The sequence below is a fragment of the Periplaneta americana genome, chromosome 8 (genome assembly GCF_040183065.1).
Source record: "Periplaneta americana isolate PAMFEO1 chromosome 8, P.americana_PAMFEO1_priV1, whole genome shotgun sequence".
In the NCBI taxonomy this organism is placed as follows: domain Eukaryota; kingdom Metazoa; phylum Arthropoda; class Insecta; order Blattodea; family Blattidae; genus Periplaneta; species Periplaneta americana.
In genome coordinates this window covers 155061389-155082822 of record NC_091124.1, presented here as the reverse complement: position 1 = coordinate 155082822, position 21434 = coordinate 155061389, and the positions used below count along the sequence as shown (strand labels likewise).

Below are 21434 nucleotides of genomic sequence, written 5' to 3'. Positions count from 1 at the left end.
TTATACTAACCTGAAAAGAGAGATACCATATTTTACTTGTCTTTATGAAAAAACTCGTGAACTAAATACATCGGCAAAATATATAATAATATATTTTTTTCATACTTACTGTACTAAATACAGTAACAAAATAACAAAACATGCATAATACCATCATTATTACACTAATATTGCATTTTAATAATTTTCTGCCATTAAATTTTACATTTGTATCATAAATTTCATATAAAAATGCAAAGAAGCATGTTAATTTTATTTGTGAATAATCTGTATTTTGTTTCGGTGCTTCTCAACCTTTTTTCCCCATGCATAATCACACTGTGATTCCCCCCTATGTTGACTAAAAAATAATGCATAAAAATCAGAAATATTTTATTTTATATATTAATGCATATACATTTATCTCAGTTTAATTGTATTTTATAGTCCTCATTTCCTCCTAAACCCCTCAAAATTCCCCCCTGGTTGGGAACCACTGGTTTAGACTACATAAGTGTTACACGGGATTTTAAATTACACCTTTAGTGTGCCACATGTTGAAAAAGGTTAAAAAATGCTGTTCTCTCTTTAGCCAGTCTATATCAGTTTCCTAACTGCCCATTGTGCAACTCAAACCAAGAAATGGATTCGGAACACCTCAAAATCTGTGCTTCAGTGGATGGTCATGATAATATCTTCGAAAAATATTGGAGTGCAAGAGGTCAAATGACTTTATTGTCAAACGCTTGGCATTAGAAAACAACAACAACTTTAGCCAGGGGGCAGCACTAAAGTAATGTGAGGAAAAGAGGAGTGTCATACAGAGAAATTTGCCTGTAGTAAGAGTAATTTGTGGGTTACTACTGCTAACCAGTAACCCTTCTCCGGCAGGCAATGATTTATTATTTGGATGAAACAATTGGCTGTATCCTCCTCTTGAATGCTATTGAGAATTGCATGTTGCTGTTTTGCTACCATCCTCATAATATTATAGTCGACCTTGGATGCTGTAGCTCGAGGTCGTCCACCCCTTGGTTTTTCTTACACATTTATATTGTTACTCTACATGAGAAAACAACAACAATCTGCTTGGCGACAATGGATGAAAACGTTGATAATTTTACCCTAATTCTTTATTGTTGTGTCTGTTGATTTTTATTAATCTTGCAATTTGGCGTTGATTTCTCTATCTTTATGATGTAAATAAATAATGTATTATATTGTCCAAAATATAAATAAATAAAAATAAATAATATATTATATTGTACTATAGTCTGCAACTTCTCACTTTATGAAATGTATCCCCCCCCACCCCCCAAACTCAAATTATTACGCTTTCACATTGCAAAGCCTAACACGTTACAGACAAAGAGTGACGAATCAAGGGATATAAATAGCTGTAGGAGGGTGGGGAGTTTTGTTAACATTCTAAATAAGACTGAAAAGGAAGTTAGGAACTGTTTGAAGAAAAAAATTCAAGTAATCTCGTATTTGCTATAGCTTTAAAGTTATAAATGAAGAATATAAAATTTATTATAAAAATCGTAAAAGAACCATATTTTAGCCTTGTGGTTTGAACATTTTGTACAAACTCGTGATGAAATTTATTTTTAATCGTAGGTCCCTTTAAGTAAACTATTAATATGCGTTTCATTTTCGTTCAAATTTATTTTATGTTTATATACATGACTCAGTTTTAAAAATGCTACATTTCCGGAAACGTAAAAAGATGATGGAAACAAAATTAAAGCAGCTATGTGGTTGAACCAGGCCTCAAAACATTTGTTAAGTCATCCATAATCTGCTACAATAGCTAGTTTTGTCAAACAAAACATTTTATCGATTTTGCAGACTTCTTTACTTTTTTTAAAAGGGATGCTCTAAATTTTGGGAAGTACTGTAAATTGTAGCTGGAATAGATCTGAGTAAAGTTACAAGTATAACATATCTACTTTAAATTTACAAAGCTTTTAGTTATATATCTTTGGAGAAAGAGGCCTGTAAACTTTTTGTTCCTCTGTTAGTAGGTTTACCCAGCCTTCAAGTATAACAATTTTTAGGATGTATCATATCTTGATTCTCAAAATGTTCTTATCGGATACCGAATCTTATTTTAACTACATACATGTGGTACCTTTGCAATTTAATTATCTGCACTTCATAAGCTCATACATATAAGTATATTTAATGCGCTAGGAATTTTATATTTTACTCATGTTGAATCATTTTTAATGTATGACACATTTTCGGTACTAAACAGTGTAAATGCTATTACTGAAACTTGTAAAGTAATTAGATTTAAATTAAATCGAAATACATGTCAGTTAATTCGCTATTAATAAAGACTGAATTCTTTTGCCCAATTACGTTATTTTTATAATTACAAAATAATTCCGTAAATGATACAGGTCAGCATACTATTTTACCCATTCTGTTAATATTTATTCTATAAACATTAAAATTCTGTTACTTTGCGAAAATAAAAGTTCTCTCCAATTCAACTTCTGTTGCATCATGATCAGTGATATATTACTGCTTGACTCGTACCATTCTGATTTACTCATGGTAATGGTCGTAATGTTGCGTTGAGCTGTCAGACAAGTATCACGTAATTGTGAATGCAACTTACGTAATTCACTGCTTTACAAAGAGTCTGTTATTTTATTTTTATTAAACTTTACTTATAATATAGTTGTTGTTTAGTCAACTGTCTGAAAACAGATCTGAACCTTATAAGTGATACCAAGAAGACACCACTTATGAGGCAACTAGGCCAGGAGATAATGGGGTAGGGTGACCAGTTCCTTTCCCCCTCCATTACATACATCACCGACTAGCTACATATTACACTAATCAGACTTCAGATGTATACAAACAATTAATTGTTCTCCCTCCGACACATATCATCAAATCAGATATACTGGCTGGTAATAATGTATACATTATCCAGAACCTCAATCAAAGGATATATTATAGATGAAATTAAATTTTTGTAATGATTGTTTTTAGATAGAAATATTTCACATGTATAGATTGACAAATCGAACTGAAACCCTGACCGAGTTACTACGTGAGCGCTGGATGTCTTGGGGAGGAGCAAGTGAGAAAGCACGGGGGGGGGGGGGGGAGGAAGAGAGCACTATGCACTATGTACTTGCAGGTCCACTCACAGTTTGTCAAACCTGCTAACAAAAGCATTAAAAGGTTGAATAGTTGCCTGCAGTGCTAGCATAATGGAACCTTCCTAGCTGACAGTCGAGGCAAAAATGAAGAATCTGTTATTGTGGTAATACTGGAGAGTGGTTCTTCTGTTGGTCGCGATGCCCACACACACCCTCTCAGATATTTACATGGTGATTGGTGACTGAATGACGAGGAGCGAGGGAGAGAGAAGAAAGAAAGAGAGAGATTCCAGAAGTCGGCGTGTTTTACGGGGTTTCACTTGAAGTTGTCAAACTATAAATGTTAAATAATCATTTCCATAGCCATAATTTAGTTTTACTAAGATGAAAATAACCTTTTGTGTCCATTATTTATGTGAAATTTGCTACACTTGCACAATATATCTTGAGTCACATTGCTTTATTTGCAGTTGGCTCTGAAACATCGTCAAGGTAAGAACCACAAGATGAGAATTGTTGCCTTTGTCGGGAGTCCAGTTGAGACTGAAGAGAAGGAACTTGTGAAGCTGGCAAAGAGACTCAAGAAAGAGAAGGTTAATGTTGATATAGTGAGCTTCGGTGAGGAGGTGAGTCCTCAGGTGAGAACTAGGCAAGTTGGTTTTATTTCAATAGATTGATAATGTAATTAAGTGTTTCCTGAATGAGGCAGAGATTGTACATTTAAGTTGGTGGTAATAGACCATCATATCATTTTGTCTTATCTCTTCTTTTTTACAGTCATGCAATAGAGCTTATTAATCCTGATTATGACATGTAGAACTCCAGAATAGGAAAATGAATGTATTGATTTCTCTCTCTCTCTCTCACACACACACACACACGCACCCACGCACGCAAACACACACACATGCACATGCAAAAGTGCATGCTCACACACAAGGAGAGACACCCATTACTATTTGTTTATGATCTATGTTGTGCCTATTTTTTTATTAAGATTTTTATGTCTTCCCGTTATAAAATTTTTCTTGATTTGATATAGAAACAACTTTTTTGTATTACATTGAAACTAAGTTGGTATATATCTTAGTTGACTAATCCCCATTTCAGTTTGGTTGAGAGGCTTTCCCCTCACACTCTCTACCGTCAGAGAAGGGGAAGGTGCTACAGTCCGTCGTAAAAACGTTCGACTAATTGACTTACAACACAAAGTGTCAAAATCTATATTTCGAAAGTCTATACCAAGAAGTCAATTCTATTTTTATTACTGTCTATATCAATAATTTGCATATTAAAAATATTTAATGAGTTCAATATACGACAGTTACTTGTAACGTAAGAAGAAATAAATACTAAAACAGGCGTACAACTGACATATTAAATTTAAGTATTTCGATCTTAATAAGCATAGGTCTACTGAACCAGTAGTAATGCGTTTCTACATTCAGCTACACAAATTATTAGTACTATGCAATGAATTTAAGTGGAATTATGAATAATAACATTATAATACAAAGCCTGTATTATGACATGCATTATAATAAAATTAGAACTAGAAATATTTTTATAGACTTTCATAATCTGTTTTGTGTGGAAATCGAGAATTAATTTGAATTAACATACCTCTTTACGTCTTATTTTATCACTATTATCACTATTATCTTCATCACCGTTCACCGCAGCTAATATTTTGTCCAAAGTTGGCAGTTCTTGACGAAAAAAGAATTGGTGAACTTTAGATCTTATTGCTGATTTTGTGAATTCGTCGTATTTTTCTAATAGTGGAACAGTTTTGCGAAATTTCACCGGACTCTTTAATTTATTGTTATTCATCTTCGCCTCTCTTCTGATGCGATAAACACTTGCTTTTCCCACTCCCGTCAGTTTCCCCGTCATCTCAGCCACCTTTTCTAAACTGTAAGTTGGATTTTCAGCACATAACGTTTGAAATAAATTCAACACACATCTCTGCTGATCACTTCGCATTGGTTTACCTTTTTTATGTTTTCTAACACTGCTGGAAGCCATAATGTTCGTTAAATAATTTACAACCTATGATAAAATACGGTCCTAATCGTAAATAAAAAAACTATGTACTTATATAAGAAATTAACACTATACTAAGTACACTATTTCCTATACCGATATTCACAAAACACTACGAAGTAGACTGTAAGGACGAAACAAATCTCAAACCACTCAGGGCAAAAGATAAATGTTTTCTCCACCGCTAGTTGCTACACTGCGACATACACACTGGGACAATCTGCACTGTGTCGCTCCCCAACATTCAAACCAACATTCGTTAATTTTATTTGTAGCCAGTTGAAAATATTATAACAATGACACTAAAATATACTGAAACAAGTCATTGTCAAACATCTGTATGGCTGCATTTTATATCCCCTAGTGTACTTTAGTAAATATTTTATTTTGTTCTGTGTACAGAGTAGGGGGTGCAGGTACAAGAAGTAACAGCTACTGCTCGGTCGCTAACGGTATCTGAGGAATAGGGAGGGGGAAAAGAATGTCTTCGCGCCCTCTCAACTTGCAAGAAATGCCGTTTAGTTTCGGCTTCACTGTTAGCCATCTTCAGAACTAGTGAGGTCCTTGCTTGATTCACGTGGACCAATATTTGCGTATTATATAACTTTTCTCGTCTTAATTATACATCTTGATTTCACACTTTTATAGAAACAAATTTCTTGTGTTAAATTGAAACTAAGTTTGTGCATTATCTTAGTTGCCTAGTTTCGGTTTTACTGTTAGCCATCTTCCGAACTAGTGAGGTCCTTGCTTACTAGTCAACTAAGGTATTATACCAACTTAGTTTTAATTTAACAGAAGAAAATCGTTTCTATAACAAATATTAAGTGATATAAACTGTTATGAATATGTAATCAAGAGTTTTTTTTTTATTATTTTTTTATTTTTTTTTTTTTTTACATCTTGATTACACAACTTTTTAACACTGTATCACTTAGGAATATGTATGATAAGAACTTTCTTGAGTTAAATATTAACGTACCTTGTTAACATGTTTCGACCTATTTTCGTTTTTTTTTTTTTTTGCTTTGAACTGTTGATTTTAACAGAATTTTGGGTGCATTAGTCCAATTTGTGAACCCTAATGTCAGTCGTAAGCCTCTGGGACATGTCTTGTCTTTAAATTCTATACTTCTGTACCAAATATCAGCAGGATATATTTCTAATTTATATAAATATTTTTATAGATCACCACCACCACCATCACCAAATGATCACTAACAGTCCCAGTGTGATGCACTCTCTTCTCATTTCCTTTCTCCCTTCTCTCTTTCTTCCTGTGTCCTTCCCTGAAGGCTAAGTAGCAGTGAAAGAAGTCCAACTTAAATATGTCGTCATAATCACTATCATTATCAGCGTCAGAATTTTCAACAACTTTGAGCATGACTCTCTTGTTTCGACCCCATTGATCTGTGCTTCCGTCACTTTGTGTCTACATCCGTTTCTTTTTCTTTCAGTTTATAATATAACATCACTTAAACTGTCATCTTCAATTATTTTATTTTGTTGTTGTTTCTTTCCCAGAAAATCAATCCACATAAGTTCTATAAAATTTGCTTAGTGCAACTTTTTTTTTTTTTTTTTACTGTTTTCAGTGAGTTGAACAGTAAGTCTTCTTTGGTAAGATTTAGATAGTAGGAAATATGCTGAGGGTTGACTTCTTTCTGGTTACAGTTTCTGCACGTGGGGAAGGTTGTCCTTCCATTGATAATTTTCTTAAATTTTTTGTGGCTCGTTTTTAATCATATTAGTGTAGTTTGACATATCCTTGTTAGTGGAAATAATGTAGCCTCGCCAGGATGACTGACATGGTTTGGCTGAATTCATGGTTCGGCTGAATTTGAATTTCTTTAAATGTTCTGTTTTTATCAGTGACCATGCTTGATCATGTATTAACATTTCTTCAAATGCTTCCATATGGCAACAACCAAGTTTAACTATTTCATCTACCTTTTCATTAATGAGAAATCCCACATGGGAGGGAATCAATTATAGGTGAATTAGATGATTCTCGAATAACCTTTTTGTTAATTCCAGTTGAGTAAGGTCCTTCATGTGATCTTAGACTTAATGTTCAAATTTTAGTGAAGAACTCTAAGACTCTCAGTTAATATCCAAGCTTGTATGCTAGTTCTTTCAGTTGACCGGAGAATTTGAAATTGCTTGTAATTATGCTTTGAAGGTGGAACTGTTATCTGAATGTCTCTTCTGTATTGTTTTAAATTTGTGACCGTTATTTTTGTCGTCTTTTTCTTTTCATTCATACTAAATATTCGAAGTTCCTTTGTGATGTCATTTGTCATTTAATCATATGATGTTACCCCAGCTATGTATGTTAAAAAAAAGTCGATTTCAGTAGATTGAGTTGTTTTTGTTGTAGTTTACGTTAGTGTCCAGCAATTGTCATTGGTTTATTTATTGTACATGCATTTTTTTTATAAGACTTATTTTATAAACCATATTGATCCACATATATGTTGGTCATGTTAGTCTATGTTTCATAACTGTGTTGTGCTGTGTTACTTTATATTCAGTAACTGTTTCGTTCTTTTGAAAAGGGCTTTATGAAAGATGTTATTTTCAGAATTAAACGCTCAGCATTACAATAACAAAAATAAAAGTAACACGTTCTCTTATTTTTGCTGATGTAAATTGAATATTTATATTATGCAAAGGGAATTGTATGTTTGTTTAGTCAACAGTTCGAAGACTGATTGAAACTTCTAAATGACACCAATAATTCATCACTTACGAGGCAACTCAGCCAGGAGATAATGGGGTAGGATACCCACTTCTTTCCTCTTCAAAGGGAATTATTAACATAATATTTTAATGCATTTATAACAATAATGAAGAAACAATTGATATTTCCCGGTGATTAACTATTGTGATAGGATGAGTGGATTTGTGCATTCCAGAATACATGATGCATGCTGTTCCTCCCCTTCTCTTCCCTGACCATCAATTGACCTGAAGTGTCTTCTTTGGAACAGTGCATCGAAACTTGTAGATCACATAACTGTATTTGATGTGTTAAATTTTCATTATGTCTCATGAAGCAGAATTTAGTAGCAGATAGGGAATACTCAATAGCATTCTCATGTGTTGTTGCTAAATGTTGTTAATCTTCGAGACACGCGAAAGGAGAGTGAAAGCAAATATATATAAGCAGTATGGAAGTATTTATAACCTCACTTATAATACTGTGATTGAAGAAGAGAAAAGTAAATAATCTTAACTCTTAGTAAACATAGCGTGTTACTGCATTAATTGAGAATGCTGGCCAGGAGTAATGCAACAAAACTACTAGTTCGTCACTGTCATCATCAGTTGGTTCAGCTTCACAATGACCAAAGTCACTGTGGCCGTATATAAGATAAATTATAACAGGCTGAAGCACTTCATTCTAGCAAGGTCCTGTTCTTCAATATTTTTTATATTTTGCATGAGTTTATCTAAATCATTAGTATGAACTACTCGGTACATTTCCAAGAGAAATTGGTACCTTTATTTGTTTTCTTGTATTTAAACTCTGTTAACTTTAAAATGTTATTTATAGAAGGCACTGGTCTTTGGTAATTTATCTTGCCTTTTATTTCTTGGGTTAAGTAGTTTGATATTAACCTTGGTAGTCTTACATTTACTGTGCTATCAGTTGGATTGAAGGTCTGCGAATTCAAACCTGATTGAGGACAGTAGATTTTAAAAGAATTTAATATCCTAATCATGGGTTCCTCCAGGATTGAAGTTAATAAACCAGGAGTTCTCATGTCTCATAGATTTGTAGCAGGTGAAAAACCCTTTCCCCTGATAGAGTCCCTAGATATAAATTTTGACGTAGTGTAAGCTTGTCCCATCTCCACCTATAAGCTATATCACACCAAGTCTTCATTTACTTTCCCCTGGTTATAAAACACAGAAATTGTTTATTGTAAGACATCCTTTTCAAAATAGTCTAAATTCGTCATGCATCTTGGCATAGGTATTGTGTTCTTCCCTGGCAGATACAATAATAGTGCACCACACTCTTCATATTGTTTTGCTTCTGTACATGTTTGTTGGACTATAGAAACGCTTTACTGCCGATTGTAGCTGAAAAATCTTGACTCTTTGAAAAATTTGTTTTTACTCACTTCTTAGATAAATAAACTTTATATATGATACTCCCTTCCTTGTCCTGTACCTATTTTTCGATCACTTGACTTACTGGTACTCATTGTAGATTATGTCTCCCACACGCAGTGAATTTGATAGTCTGTAAGAAAATGCTGACAGACACACAAACCTCTGACTGATTTCTGTGCAACAAGTACAGAAACACATTATTGACTCCTGATAGATTACGATGTATGTCTTAATGTTTAAAGTAAACACCCCTTTTGACACTAAACTGCTGTTACATTACACCTAACCCCACAAGCACTATACCCGCACTTCACTCCAGCCCAGTACTCTTGTAGGTCTGTTTTTTCTATTTCAGTCTTTTTTACTTACTTTATTTTTTTTTCTATTCTTTTTATTTTATTATTGTGTTTAACGGACATGTAAAGATTATTCGAAGTGATGCTAATCTATAACTCGCGAACTAAACATTTTAAAAGATAGAATATGGACTAACGACTATAGAGAACAGTCAGTACATATTGTGGGAAATTACATTTTGCTGTATCGAAAACAGGCTTTTTGAGCACAAGTGAGAGACACAGTGGCAGTGATGCTGAATCCAACTTGATAACATGGCAGACCTTCCATTGGGTGCAGTCTTTTCAGTGCTGAATGTTATTCACCTATTAAAATAAAAAAATACTCGACAATAATTCAACGTAAAAGCTTTGTCATGATAAAATTTTGTCACTTATACTGTTATTACTTCAGACTCTGAATCAGTGGACATGAGAAAGAAATAGTATGCCATACTACTAGAGATGTTCATGTTGCAGTCCCTTTGTCCTCTCCAGTTGATAACATTTCCATTAAAAATTGAACCATGACATTCCATGGTAACTGGCATAATGTCATGAACTAAGCAAATAAAACGTAAATAGAACCGGCAATTGTATTAAATCATTGACAATAACATTATGGCTTTGTTGTACATATCTGTGTGGAATTGGAGTAATCCATTGACTGGCACATTTATGAGAAATGTTCACGTTTTATATGCAAGAATGAAGTCTAATACAGTATTTCCAGGAGAAGGCAGCAGTCGTTTTTTACTCTTAAACATGTCACATCTATTATACTTTTCCGGTTTTTCTTTCGTATTTGACCTCATTTGCAATTGCAATACATTAAATATAATAATTGATAGTTATCCAAGTAGGTAATTTATGTGAGGAAAATAAAGCTTATTTGAGAACTGTGTGTGTTTTAGGTATCAAATAATGAATTACTCACAGCTTTCATAAATGCTTTGAATGGAAAGGATGGTGCTGGTAGCCACCTTGTGTCGGTACCACCAGGACCTCATCTATCTGATGCTCTTATCTCTTCTCCAGTAATTCAGGTACAGGTTCATTTGAATGTTTTCTATGCATTTTTAAATTAATACAACGAATCTCTAGAGGTCTGTGTTTTCCCCGTTAAATACGGGTTTTTCTTGTGAGATAGTATCATTTAATATAAGCAAGAATGAGAGCAGAAATTAAAACACTATTAGGCCATTTACTTACATTATAATTACATATTCTTAATATCTGTTAAATTTAATAATAGCAAATATACGTTAATAACAAATTTCGCAAACAATACTGTGAACTGAGGTAACATAGGCCCAAATTTTTTACTGTTCTAAAAGTAAACTTTTGTAATTGATGTATTTGTTAATTTATTTTAATGAAACATTTTAGAAGGAATTCTGCGTGAAGTAATAACGGATCCTAAAGAATTGCAAACATGTTGCTTTATGTTTATCTGAGTTAATTTCTTAAATATTGGACTAATGTTAACTTGACATGAACATGGCGTATTTTTACCCCAACTTTCCAACTTATAATGTACACTGTATTTAGGATTATCTTGGACCATTGTAATCCCAATATGAGTGCTTGTTTACCAAACTGATATGATAAAATGCACTGAAATGATACTCACATGACAATTTAAAAAAGAACAATGCATATTTTGTTAGGAAAACACGGAAGTTGGAGATCATAGTGAAAATTATGTGTGTTTTATATTGTGTTATTGTATTTATTGATAATCTCTTCGTCAATGGCTGCATGATCCTTTTTAATATTGCTGCATAATCTGACTATCAATTTAGGACGACATTTTAGAAAAAGTTTTGCCCACTTGTAACCAGGCATATTGTTCTTGAAATTAATCACTGTGCGTCTTGTTTTGTCAAGATAGCTTTTTGTGATTCGTAGATCTTGTTTGCCTATTGGAAATCAAAATTCTGCCATCTTTTCGAGATGTTTTGCAAATACATTGTCCTCTTCATTTGTGTATATTGTTGGCCAGCCTGGTTGCATTAGAGTTTATTTTTTATGATGCTACATGGAGTACCACAATATACAGCTGTTGCTGTCTATGTTTTGAAACCATTCGTGTTCTCATCTAAGCATTGGTTTAGTTTCTTCTCTGAATAATTTGCATATGACCTCGTTTCTGGCACATCTATATGTTTTAGTCTTTCTTATGTTTTAAAACATAATCTATACAGCAAATATTTTATTAAATTTTAAACTTAAATTACTTTGCCAATCATATTTATCAACTTTCTTGGTACATGCCAAATTTTTACTGCTGAAAATACCTTTTCACCATATAAAAGTTTCCAGAATATTTTTCTCACCACCAAACATTTATGTTTTACTGGCTGAAGCTGCCATTTACACAGTATAGTTGAAACTACTAACATATACTACATTTTATGGGAGATATAAAAAATTAAATAGCCTACATATTCTCTGTTGGACCAAAGTTACTCTTAATGGGTCAGTGTTACCCCATTAACAATATTGTATTTTCACAAACTGACAATAACATAATTATTTTAAGTACCTACTGTAATTCAATTTATTTGGCTTCAGTTTTCTTACTGTCAATTAAGAAATCAGTTGTGACAAAATACCTCCACTAGCGCCACTATACCTTGTACAGAAATTGATCACAAATGTTTGGAACAGGTTCGAAATTTCACTAAGAATTGTGTACAGTAAAATCCAGCACCCAAATAACCGGCAATACCAAAACAATGGCACTTTTGGCTAGGCCAAAAAAAAAAATAGTCATTCATGCAAAAGGGAAGAATCGAAAAAAGATGTGAGTGGTTTTTGTGGATTGCACATGCTGCATATTAGGTTTACTCTTTACATTGTTCACCCATGAAAACACGACAGAAAAATCCGTTATGTCCCTGGAGTAGATCGAGTAGCATCGGTAAGATGTCAGTTGGGCCTTGCAAACAATACTCAGAGATGATATCTTTAAATTTAACATTTGAACTTGCCCGTTTCGAAGGGATAGTGTGAAATTCTCTATTCCTACAGTGCGTAAAAGTTTCATTCGAGTGATAGATAGTAGGTATATATAAACAAGCAGACATTTTAAAAAGGTTAAAATCATTGAATTCTACTTCGTCTTCATAGTTGCGACATTGGCTACACTGCTCTTCATGTCACGTAGCCGCCATTTAAAATTGTCATAAAGGTTACGAAAACTATTAGTATTTTTTACTCTATTATGTATTACTGTATTACAATAATTATGAACTGATGAATGTAAATTACTGTATTCCGTAGTAAAAATAAACCTTGTACATATTTCAAAACTTTATTTTTAAATATCTATATGACAGTTACTAAATTTCAAAATGGAAAAGAATGTTTGTGCAGTACAATATGTCTTTACATAACCTATATACGTATTTTCCAGTTATCCGGCAAAATCAGTTATCTGGCACTGGCTTTGTCCCACAGTTGCGAGATACGAGGAATTCTACTGTATTTGCAAATCCATTCAGTTTTATTCCTTAGATTGGGGTTCCTTAAATGGAGAATCAGCTACATTGTTTTCATGATAGTTTCTTCTGGACTTGTCAAAACATTCCTTAAAAGTGAAGGTTAAAACTAGGGTTTACTGTTTACACACATCCATTTTTTCTTAAAAAAAAAGTGTTGTCTGTTAAAAGATGAAGATACTGTTGGAAAATTATGGAAAAAGAAAATAATTTTTGGTAAAGAAAGACTATTATATTGTAGGAATTTCTTCATAAAATAATTTAATTTTGGCATTAAGACGAGTATGGGGAAATTAAAAAAAAAAAAAAAAAATTGGAAAAAAAAGACATTGCAATACAGTGCTAGAAAACTCTTAAATATTCTATGGTATTATCTAAATTGGTATTGAAATGCTTCGAGTCATTTATGAAACTGATTGAATTAATTCAAGCTGATGTAGGTGCTGAGCCTTCCTTTATATGACTTTACAGACCTGTGAAACTGTCTGAATTAATTCAAGCTGATGAAGATGGGTTTACAGACCTGTCAAGTAAACCATTGGCGACAAATTGATTATTAATCACAGAGTGCTGAAGGTTGCAGAAACTCATACATTCTGATTATAAAGAACTAAATTAGAGCATCTTCATATTCCAAAATGCGCGAACGAAATAGAACTTGCCTAGAATGGATTGTTGATCTGTTAAATGGACACTATACACGTTATTTGTTTTATGATGGATGAAATAGGTAATTGTTAAATGTATTGTGTATTGTATGTATTGTATAATTGTATTGTGTATTGTAATTTTATTGTGTATTGTTTATATTGTGTATACCACTGCCACGGGGTGCTTGCCCACTTGCAGTGTAAATAAATACATATACATGAATTCCAAGCAATAGCACAGTTAAGACCTCGAATGTTTGGGAACTACTTGATATTTCAGTTAACAGAATAATAATCTCTACTAAAGATATAAGGTTAAGATGGAGAATGCACAATAGATCTTGAAGATCGTGGTGCATGTGATCAGTTACTGAATCCTCTAATTAAAAAGAGTTGACTTTTGCATGGGAATAGGTAACCTATGCAGAATTTTCATGTAATTTTGCACCAAGGATTGAATTGCAGAACAAAAATCATATATTGCCATCTGTATTGTATGACTAGTGTTACTAAAACATGTGTTTATTTATTTATGAGTAATGATTTGCTTCTTTGCAGGGTGAAGATGGAATGGGAGGAGCTGGTCTCGGTGGATCTGGTTTTGAATTTGGAGTTGATCCAAATGAAGATCCTGAACTTGCATTGGTAAGGAAACTTTCTCACTTTTCCCATTTAACTGCATACTTTCCAGAAATAGAGGTAAAATGACACAAGTTTAAATAGAAAGCGATAAATCATTTAATTAAGTTCTATAGTTAGAAGTCATTAAATTATCTTAATCTTACTATAGTGTGTAATCACAGAGGAGAACAAATTTATCTTTTTGTCATCATCATCATCATCATCATGTAGCTTCCAAGGAATTAGGCCAAAGATTGGCCTGTTCCGGTCTTATATTAGAGATCGAGAAGTCCCTTCAATGATCTTCCATCTTTTTATACAGGGTGGACCGCTCGAATGTACCTAATTTCAATTGTATATGGCTGGTAAACTGTTGAAGATAGAAACCTACAGTAACGTTTATATGAAAGGAAAACTCAACAAGTTTCGATATGCACATGACCATATCTCTACGTGAGCTCCAGCTGTCACTGTGACGATATCGAGGCGATGAACAATTTCTTGCCAAGCACGTTGGAGCATGTCTTCTGGAATGCTCTCAATAGCCTCCATGATGCGGTCCCGAAGATTACGAAGGTCTCTACTGGGATGGCGTACACTTTGTTTTTGACATAGCCCCAGAGAAAGAAATCGGCCTAGCATTGTATTGGCAAATTCCACTCGTTTGGGTTTGTCATCTGGCTCTAGATGTTGCATTAACTGCACTTTGTATGCGTACAGTTTGAGACGTTTGTGGACAATTCGTTGCAGTGTTGATTTTGGTACTTGAAGTTCCCGCAAAGCTCTTCTTAATGACTTCCGCGGGCTTTGCTCATACGCGGCTTGAACATTTGCAACCATTTCATTGGATGTTCTACGATCACCACCATACTTCTTCAACACCGATCCTGTAGTTAAAAATGTATCATGCCACTTCTTAATGCTTTTAGCAGTTGGAGCATCATGGTTAAACACTCGCCAATACTCCCTTTGAATTCTAACAATTGATTTAAACTCCGCAAATCACAACACAGTTTGCGCTTTCATCTGCGGTGTCACCATTTTTACAATCGATACAATCTACGAAAAGAAACTATCTGCGCACCATCTACCGACAGGATTTGAAACTTGTTGAGTTTTCCTTTCATATAAATGTTACTGTAAGGTTCTATCTTGAACCGTTCACCAGTCACATACAATTGAAATTAGGTACATTCGAGCGGTCCAACCTGTATATCTTTTTGTCATGCCCCAAAACAAAAAGGGTGATTTTATATAACTAGCTTGTCCTGATTCCTAATGAGAAGTCTAAAATTTACTCTCACGTAATGATTATTCGGGAAATGAAGTTTAATTTTACACCAAAATTTAAACAATTCTTCTTTCTTTCTGAGGAGGGCCTAAAGACTTACACTTGAGCCTAAGGCTTATTTTACCGACCTCCTTATTATGGGATGATTGTTGAAGTCTTTAGAACCATATTCGTGTGTGTAAATGATTCATTGCTTGGTGTCATCTTATCAATTCAGCTACTGTAACCAGTTCTGACTGAATCCGCGTGAACAGGAACAGTATTCTGCAACCTCTTCATATTGATACCATCTATTTACAAATCACGTACTACGTCCTGCTGCATTCTATATGTATTGACCTGAAAATCTCATTACTATAGATATCGTGATTCATCATGGTGTCATCTCTCGATTCTACTATACAGCTCCCAGGTCTGATGTAATCTGCTTTGAAAGCCTCTCTGTCTCCCAGAGATGTAGGAGTACCCTCAGATACACGGCATCTGTATGTAAATCACAGTACTACGTCTGCTGCATCTCCTGGTTGACTTGAAAAACTATTGATGATGATAGATGAAGTTGAATTTAATGAAGACGAAATGAGTGTAAGATCTAATGCCGAAAGTTATCCAGCAATTCTGCTTCAATTAGTTGAGGGGAAAAACCTCGAAAAAGCCCCCAACCAAATAAGTTATCCCAACCAGGATTTGAATCCAGTCCACTCATTTCACAGTCGGACATGCTAACCATTACTACACAACAGTGGGCTGAACAATTCTTTGTTTCGTGTTTACAAAATTTTACCATACCTGGTTTGAAAATTGTTTATTCTAACCAATAATTGCATGATGAATTCAAGAATGAGGTAGGAAAAGGTTTTCACATAACAAAAAGTATATGATAGTTTATTGCTATAGAATTTAGTGGTATCTATATATATAATTTGAACTGGTAATGGAAATTACAGGAAAACGGCTGAACGGATTTTAATGAGTGACCCCTCATTTTCATGCCTGGCATCCAAAGTTTTTCGGAAAAGTAATAGTTTTCAGTGAAATATCAATTTTCCTACATAATTTTCCTATTTTCCAAAATCCATCTGTTGTCAGTTTTGAGAACTAATTTTATTCAATCACGGCCGACTTGATTGAATTTCAGAACAAAACACACACTACAATAAACAATAGGCTATTACACGAAGGCCATGATCTGCAGGATTGCCAACATATTTAGAGCTCAAGTCAATTTGTTATTAAAAAATGATTCAGTAGTGTATAATTTTCTGAGTACAGCTGTGTATTGGATATTCAAATCTACGAAACTTGAGGTGGTTTGATGACATTATTACCATTAGAAATTAAATATTATTATAAGTAAGTAAGTTAATATCATGATGCGTCTGTTCTTAATTAATTGTACATAATATTGATGCTATATTGATGACATGAAAGTGAAACGTTTTGAGGTTAAGTAAGTAAATGTAGAGAACATCTTAATTTAGATCTTCATTTCTATAATTTACTGAGTGACTGTTATATATAACTACAAAACTTAAGTAAGATAATAATATTGTTATTAAAAATCAAATATTCGGGGGTTGGGTCTTTTTCATATACTTAATGGCGGTGTAGTGTAGATATTGATATGTTTCATTGTCTTCAGTATTGGCTCGAGAGAGCGCAAAAATTACAGTTCCTAAGGAAAGATCAAAAGGTATTACTTACTGATCAAACAAGAGGCCTAGAAATTTTTGTAGTTTCCAGATCATTTCAGCAAGATCTCTTAGTAGGATGAAATGATTTTACGCTCTACATTTCAAGTTCTACATGCAGCAGCTATACGAAAATGCTATTGTTCGAAAGCTTAGCAAACTTGACATTATTTTAACTTTTGCCTATAATCCACAATGACCTGAAATAGCTACTGCTATAGTCCTGACATTGATACTTGCGTTTTTGCGTTGAAACTCAAAAACTGAAGTTGGATAGGTTCAAGAAAAAGTATTTGGCCTAAAAAAAATCCATTCAGAGGGAGTATGTTTCATTATTATGGAAGCAAATAACTATCAAAAAGACAAGTATACTTCATTAAAAATAAATTTGAAAAATTTTTATTTGAACGTCTAACGAACTTAGTTTGCAGCAGTATTTGCTGCACAAGCCACTAGTTGCTATAGAATTTAGTGGTAAGTTTGTGCATACACATGCAAGTCACACTCCATTTTTATTTCAGTTTTATCTTAGACACAGAGATTGTGAAATTAAATTTTTATTGTATTTAATCAATCTTGAGGCTGGTGCCAGATTGTTCTTTCATAAAGATTTATTTAATAGAGCCTCACTTCTGTTCATTGCCTGTTGCTTTGTAAATATTATTAGTTTCACTTGCACATTGTTCACTTTATTTCGTTTTCTTTCATTTTAGTTTTTATCGCCATGTATGGCCAATGACTCTACAGTAGTCAAGTGCCACTGCATTGAATAAATATATATATATATTTTTGAATTGTAAGCAGTGCATCATAATTATGTCAAGTTTGATTGTGCTGTAGGCTCTGCGGGTGTCTATGGAGGAACAAAGACAGCGGCAGGAAGAAGAGGCAAGACGTGCTCAAGTGGCATCTGCAGCAGATGGCAGCACTCCTGCTCCAACTCCCATTAAAGAAGGTATGGAAGTGCCTTTCAGCAATTATAATTTAAGCCTTCCATATTTAAGATATGAAGGAGTGAGAATGAGATAGTAAAAGTCACACTTAAAAAAAATATATATATTTTTTTTGTGCGAATTAATTTCTCATACATATGGAAAGCTACTAGTAAACTATTATAAAATATACTCACCAAATAACGTAAGTAAACATTGAAGAAATTATGACACCGCACCTAATAGCATTGGACTCTGAACTTTCAATACTCTCTCCTGCTAAATCTTGTGTGTGTGGCTAAGGACTATATCATTCTCACCCCTTCATATCTTTCAGAATGTCTGCAGGTTAAGTTAGTTCATGTAGAAATGACGAATTAAATACTGTACAAATTTTGAATTATAAAGAAAACACAGTTCTTTCTTTAATTGAAAGAATGCTGAAAATAAAAGCAACCCACTGCTGCCTGTGAAATGTTTTATCCATAAATTGCAATACTGTATTAAATGAAATACCGTGCCATAGTGTCGTGGTCTCAGGCATTATGACTCACATTGTGGAATGAGCTTGGATTCGAGTCCTCATGCGGAAGAAAATTTTCTCATGAAATTTCGGCCAGTGTATGGGACCAGTTTCCACCCAGTATCGTGTTGAATTTGGGGAGCTACAATAAGTAGCAAAATTCAGTTACGTGGACCAGTTTTTCAGGGAGCTACAATAAGTACCAAAATCGAGTTTCGCAAACCAGTTATAACAGCTTGGGAGATCATTGTGTTAACCACACAATAGCCCAGTTCTGGTTGGATAATCGTTCACTTCTGCTGAGGCAGCACGTGGAGTGAACCGGCAGTTGAGCTGGTCAGCTTTGGTCCTCTATAAGCTGTTACATCCAGGATTTTGCTGATACAACGTGGTTTTTCTGCTGTCATATGAGCCTAAAACTTGGACTACCATAATATCCACATAGGTATATCATGAAGTATAAATATCGTCACTGTGCCTCCAAAATCCGCTATGTGCATTTAAACAGATTTTTCAGGAGAAAGAAAAGGAGAACATCATTTTTAATTCCCTTAATTTTCAACGTGACTTTCGATATAATTTCATCATTTTTTATGTAATGATTGAAATTACAGTGAAATTCCAGTATAACGAACTCGAGGTGATACTGTAATTATTTTCATTATAGTGAAATTTCGTAAAATCGAAAATTATTTAAATTTGCCTACAAATTGTGTCCCATATTATGGAATAACATACTGTACCTGGGCTAAGTTATACTGTACGAGGGTGGACCCAAAAGTAACCGGAACCGAACTGTTACGGGTGCATGCTTTGTAGTTATGAGTTATACTGTTAGGTGGTGTTAGTTTGGGGTCTCCTGCGACCGTCAGTGTGCTGGCGTCAGTCTGAGTTAGGTGGTTTGTTTGTGGTGCTGTGTTGTTCACATTCCTATTTGAAGTCTTTGGCGATTAGTGAGATGGCCAACCACAAGCAACAAAGTGTGTGTGTGAAATGTTGTTTTCTGTTAGGGAAAGCTGCAGCCGAGACCATTGGGATGCTTCAGCAAGCCTTTAATGATGATAATGATGATGCTTTGGAGAAATCACAGGTCTACGAGTGGTTTTCCGGTTTCAAATCTGGCAACATGTCAACTGAAGACATGCCATGCCCCAGGCATCCTTCGACAGGAAGAAATGACGAAAACATTGCCAAAATCAAACGTGCAATTGATGAAGATTCTTGAAAGACCATTGACGAAGTTTCTGAACAAACGAACCTGGCATGGAGCACGGTCCAGCGAATTTTAACCGAAGATTTGCACATGAGACGGGTGTCTGCAAGATTTGTTCCTTGCTTGCTCACAGATGCCCAAAGAGAAAACCGCATGAGAGTTTGCCGCGACTTGAAGAGTGAAATGCAGAACGATCCAAATTTTCTTAAAAGAATTGTGACTGAGGATGAGTCTTGGTGCTATGGGTACGATCCAGAATCAAAGCAAGCATCGAGGCAGTGGAAAACTCCAAATTCACCATGACCTGAGAAAGCACATCAAGTGCGATCCAATGTTAAAACAATGTTGATTTGTTTTTTTGATGTGAATGGCATTGTCCACAAAGAGTTCGTTCTACCAGGACACACAGTGAACCAGTATTTCTATTTGGATGTGTTACAAAGATTACAAGAGAGTATGCGACGAAAACGGCCTGAAATGTGGAAAAATGGGAACTGGTTGCTTCACCACGACAATGCTCCAGCCCACACAGCTCTGATGGTCCGACAGTTTTTGACAAACAAAAACATGGTTCTTGTGCCTCATCCACCCTACTCACCCTATCTGGCTCTATCGGACTTTTTTTTCCACAGATGAAGAAATGTCTGAAAGGAAAGCAATTCAGTGATGTGGATGATGCCAAAGAAAACTAGCTAACGGCTTTGAACGGTATCCTGCCTCAAGAGTTCCAGCATTGTTTTCAGCAGTGGCAAAAGCGTTGGAACAAGTGCATTAATGCACATGGACATTACTTTGAAGGGGACTAAAGTACTGTGAATGTAGAGTTCAATAAAAATGGGAAAAGAAAAAAAAAAACATTCCGGTTATTTTTGGGTCCCCCCTTGTATATCTATATTATATTCCAACTTCAATAAGAATCGGTATCATAATGATAATTATGCATATTCAATAACTGAATAATTATTTTTGCATATTTTACAATATTTTTCATTCATCATGGCCTTGTTAGGACCAAAAATTAAGTTTTATGGAGCAAAAAGTACGTTGAACAGGGTTATTTAGGTTAGGTGGTACATTTACAGCCATCTTGTCAGATCGATTTCTCGAAATATTACGATCTACGAGATTAGATTCTGAATCGATCACTCAAAATATTAACTTTGAGAATGATACAGTAATACCACAGTCTAGTATCATACAGTCACGGAACTTGAAGTGATTTTTTGCATTTCTCACGATACAGTGCTTCAAGTTGTTAGCAACTGAGAGTACTAGGAAAAATAGATTGTGCCAGTTCTATTTTGCATTGTCTGTGATGAGGCAATAGTAGCGATCCTAATGGCTAGCAACTGAAGGTCAACTGTCATTAGATGTATATTCCCTATGTATCGAGCTTCGTG

At 34.4% G+C, this 21434-nt stretch overlaps 1 protein-coding gene across 2 annotated transcripts in view; it reads left to right on the top strand.

The window, feature by feature from the left end:
• Positions 1-21434, top strand: part of Rpn10 (regulatory particle non-ATPase 10) — a 56626-nt gene that overhangs the window by 12139 nt on the left and 23053 nt on the right. Inside the window, exons 4-7 of one of the 2 annotated variants that reach the window (XM_069833844.1) lie at positions 3572-3727; positions 10522-10653; positions 14322-14408; positions 18207-18321. In XM_069833844.1, coding sequence (XP_069689945.1) covers positions 3572-3727; positions 10522-10653; positions 14322-14408; positions 18207-18321 — 490 coding nt within the window. Of the gene's footprint in view, positions 1-3571; positions 3740-10521; positions 10654-14321; positions 14409-18206; positions 18322-21434 lie in introns of both variants that reach the window. The other variant, XM_069833843.1, reaches the window with a different exon arrangement.